This window comes from Myotis davidii, unplaced genomic scaffold, assembly GCF_000327345.1.
Source record: "Myotis davidii unplaced genomic scaffold, ASM32734v1 scaffold129, whole genome shotgun sequence".
NCBI lineage: Eukaryota > Metazoa > Chordata > Mammalia > Chiroptera > Vespertilionidae > Myotis > Myotis davidii.
In genome coordinates, this window is record NW_006383019.1 from 1 (window position 1) to 821 (window position 821).

An 821-nucleotide genomic window follows, 5' to 3' on the forward strand; every position below is an offset into this window, starting at 1 on the left:
GAGAGAGAGAGAGAGAGAGAGAGAAAGGAAGCATTGAGGATGCCTACAAGTACCCATGCGGCCGGGTGCCAGTGAGGTGGTGGGAGGTAAGTGGAGTCCTTGGCTCTGTCAGCAGGGTCCCCTGCAGCCATTCTGGCAGGAGGGTCTGCTGCTAAGAACGCTCCCCTTAAAAAAAAAAAAAAGGAAAAGGAAACCCACACCCCTTGTCTCCTCCTGACCATGGTCAAGACCCACCAGCCAGCACAGTCCCAGCACAGCCACGGACCCGGGCTCTGCGAAGGGCAGGCCTACCTGTGTACTCTGAGTCGGTGAGGTACTTGCTGGTAGTGCGCAGGTACTCCAGTAGCCCCGCCAGGTCCTCGGAGTCACCCCGGGCAGCAGCGCTGAAGAGCCGGTCACGGTCAAAGCGGTTTAGGTCCAGCTGGCTGCAAGAATGTGGTTGGTGACTGATGCTGTGAAAGAGCCTCGCCCCCAGAAGGAGCTCATCCCGGGAGCCCTTTCAGGAAGCCCTGTGAGCACTGCCTGCCGGTAGCCCATGAGAGCCTCCTTCCCAGATCAAACCGGGAGACCCCGGAGCCAGAGCCCAGGAGCAGGGGTGGGGCTGCCTGGAGAGGGGGGACAGGACCCATGTCTGTGGCTCCAGGCATCACAGCTGTTCTCAGCATCGGTCCTTGTCATTTGCAAGGTGCCCGGATGATCTCTCAACAGGCTCACTATCCCACAGGGTGGGTCTCGGCATAGGGACTTGTCGTGGCCCCTGAGCTAGAGTCAGGTCAGGACGGGGCTGGGGGAGGTGCCCCTGACCATCAGGGCTCTGAGGC

The 821-nt window shown here is 60.7% G+C and overlaps 1 protein-coding gene across 1 annotated transcript in view; it reads right to left on the minus strand.

Moving 5' to 3' along the window:
* Positions 1-11: 11 nt before the first annotated feature.
* Positions 12-821, minus strand: part of LOC102771625 (transient receptor potential cation channel subfamily V member 2-like) — a 2,528-nt gene continuing 1,718 nt past the window's right edge. Inside the window, exon 2 of the mRNA XM_006779299.2 lies at positions 12-425. Coding sequence (XP_006779362.2) covers positions 224-425 — 202 coding nt within the window. The 3' untranslated portion in view covers positions 12-223. The remainder of the gene's footprint in view (positions 426-821) is intronic.